The sequence below is a fragment of the Clupea harengus genome, chromosome 21, assembly GCF_900700415.2.
Source record: "Clupea harengus chromosome 21, Ch_v2.0.2, whole genome shotgun sequence".
Lineage (NCBI taxonomy): Eukaryota > Metazoa > Chordata > Actinopteri > Clupeiformes > Clupeidae > Clupea > Clupea harengus.
In genome coordinates this window covers 21,841,839-21,844,338 of record NC_045172.1, presented here as the reverse complement: position 1 = coordinate 21,844,338, position 2,500 = coordinate 21,841,839, and the positions used below count along the sequence as shown (strand labels likewise).

Here is a 2,500-nt window from a genome sequence, read left to right as displayed (position 1 = left end):
GAGAAACAGAATAACGCTGATGAAGTTGAAATGAAAAAAAAAGAAAGCCTTACATTACATTGTCATGCTCACGTTGTTAAACTATTCCTTTTGTATTCTATTGTTGCTCTTCTCCTTCGCCGCTCCCTTACTCGTCTTCGTGCTGCTCAAAGAACTCATGGCAACAGACGGTAACCATGGTGATGAAAGTCATAAACTCCTGGAAGTCGCACTCGGAGTCGCCATCCGCGTCCAAACTCTCCATCAGGCTATCCATCGTGGCCTGGTCTTTCACTTGCTGGCAGGCAGCAGAGAGGGAGATAAGCCAATTAATGAGCACAGCTATGTGCTCCCTCTTATTCCCCTCAACCTCTTTATGCAGCTAAACGTGTGTGTGTGTGTGTGTGTGTGTGTGTGTGTGTGTGTGTGTGTGTGTGTGTGTGTGAGTGTGTGTGTGAGACTCACCTCGGAGAAAGCCGGAAACTCGTTACTGATCAGGTCCTTGAGCTCACTTTTCTTCAGCTTGTGTTTGTCTCCTTCTTTCTCTGAGTACTTGTGGAACACTTCGATGATGGTCACCATGGCATTTTCTAGGCCACTCATGGTCAGACGTTCAAGCTAAAACAAATGGAAGAAAATTAACATGTAATAACCAATGTCATAACACCAACTGGAATGTGTTATACGATCTGAAGAGACCTGTGTCTATAAATCAAGGTCACCATTTATGAGCACTTTATAAATAACTAAGAAACACAGTAAAGCAGAACAAATACGTTTATCCACAGTGTACCGACTATTATTGTACTTATATAACTATAATTATAGCCCTTGGCAGAATATTGACTCGTATTGACTTACCAGCGTGACACAGCAGTCAGAGCAGAAGAGGGACTGAGGAAGAGGAGCGGACAGAGGGAGCCAGAGGAAGGACTTTTATAGGGCAGCGGTGGAGGGGTAGAGCCTGGGCATGGGGGCCCCTGCCAGTCCAGCGCCCTGGCCAATGGGCTCCTGACCCCACTCTCACTCCATTGTACTAGCGCATAACGAGGGCCATTGACAAGCATGCCACTGCCCTGTCATAGCGCAAACTCAGTCGCATGTCTTAGTACAAACTCAGTCTCATGTCTTAGTACAAACTCAGTATCATGTCTTAGTACAAACTTAGTCTCATGTCTTAGTACATACTCAGTCTCATGTCTTAGTACATACTCAGTCTCATGTCTTAGTACATACTCAGTCTCATGTCTTAGTACAAACTTAGTCTCATGTCTTAGTACATACTCAGTCTCATGTCTTAGTGCATACTCAGTCTCATGTCTTAGTACATACTCAGTCTCATGTCTTAGTACATACTCAGTCTCATGTCTTAGTGCAGAAGCTAGGAATACATGCTTATGGCATCTGCAGTGATTCTGTACCCCCTTGGCGTTTATGTGTGTTAGTGTGTGACTGTGTGTGTTCAGTATGTGCTTATGTTTTTATGAGTGTGTGTATTTAGGGTCTTTGTTTGATCATACTGATAGCGTGTGATAGACCCTGATAGCTGTCTGATTTGTGCTAATTTCTAGGTTTCTGCATATCCGTATCAGAAACCTGATACTTAAACCCATTGTATTGCTAAACTAACAGTATGTTTGATTCAGAACAAGGATATTTCTTCTCTTAAAGGTGAGTCGTCATTAGCAACCAAGCAGGGAATTCCAAAACCACACCGTCGACCGAAGTGAAATTCCTACATCATCATCCTTCGCCGACGACGTCTTTCGTCGTTTCCTGACACTACACTTTATGTTGAGCTCGCTCCGTTAAACGTAAAGAGACTTGCGAGTTTGTGTGCATTGGCCTCTTTCTTTTGATCTCTCTGCAAGTTCTGGTGGGCACTATGCACACAAACGGTTTGTTGTCAGGCAACCCCCTTTGGCAACAATGGGCTGTTTGAGAGGAAATAGGTGGCAGCGCATGTTAATGAAGAGAGCCCTTTCTCCAGCAGAGTTGGCCAGACGTGTGCCCTGGGCGCTAGCAGACTGCTAAGCAGATCAAGCACGGCTCTGAAATGCAAAAAGGCTGCTTGCGCTGGCCATGTGACGCCGTACCAGTGGGTGATCAATACGTGCCATCTTGAAATGAGATGATCAATGTACCGACGAGTCCAAAAATGAGTTCTGTACACTCACAAACACAGTATTGATCATCACAATGCATGAGTGTGTCAAAAGGTATCGATCGTGTTTTGCTTGACATTGTCATTGGACTGTGCAAGAAACTATTTAGGGGGTTTTTCATTCCAAAAGTTGCTAAATGACGCAGTGGAAAGACTGGGCTGGGCTATTGTATCGAAAAATAAGCAGTTTCAAAAACTTTTAAACGCAGCGGTGTTCAATATACAGGAATCACAAGAGAAAAAAAAAACAAAGAGTGAAAAAGAGCCAAACGAAGAAAGAAATTCTTTCTCCGTTTTTTTTGTCAGCCTCTTTCTTCCTCCAGTTATTTCTGCTTCTGTTCTGTGCTCCGGTCAGGC

General features: G+C 44.0%; 1 protein-coding gene across 1 annotated transcript in view; it reads right to left on the bottom strand.

Moving 5' to 3' along the window:
* s100b (S100 calcium binding protein, beta (neural)) overlaps nt 1-943 on the bottom strand; it is a 1,899-nt gene extending 956 nt beyond the window's left edge. The window contains exons 1-3 of the mRNA XM_031559020.2: nt 841-943; nt 445-597; nt 1-277 (exon numbers count right to left, since the gene is read on the bottom strand). The exon at nt 1-277 is cut by the window's left edge and continues 956 nt beyond it. Of these exons, the coding sequence (XP_031414880.1) occupies nt 128-277; nt 445-582 (288 nt within the window). The 5' untranslated portion in view covers nt 583-597; nt 841-943 and the 3' untranslated portion in view covers nt 1-127. The remainder of the gene's footprint in view (nt 278-444; nt 598-840) is intronic.
* Nucleotides 944-2,500: the final 1,557 nt, after the last annotated feature.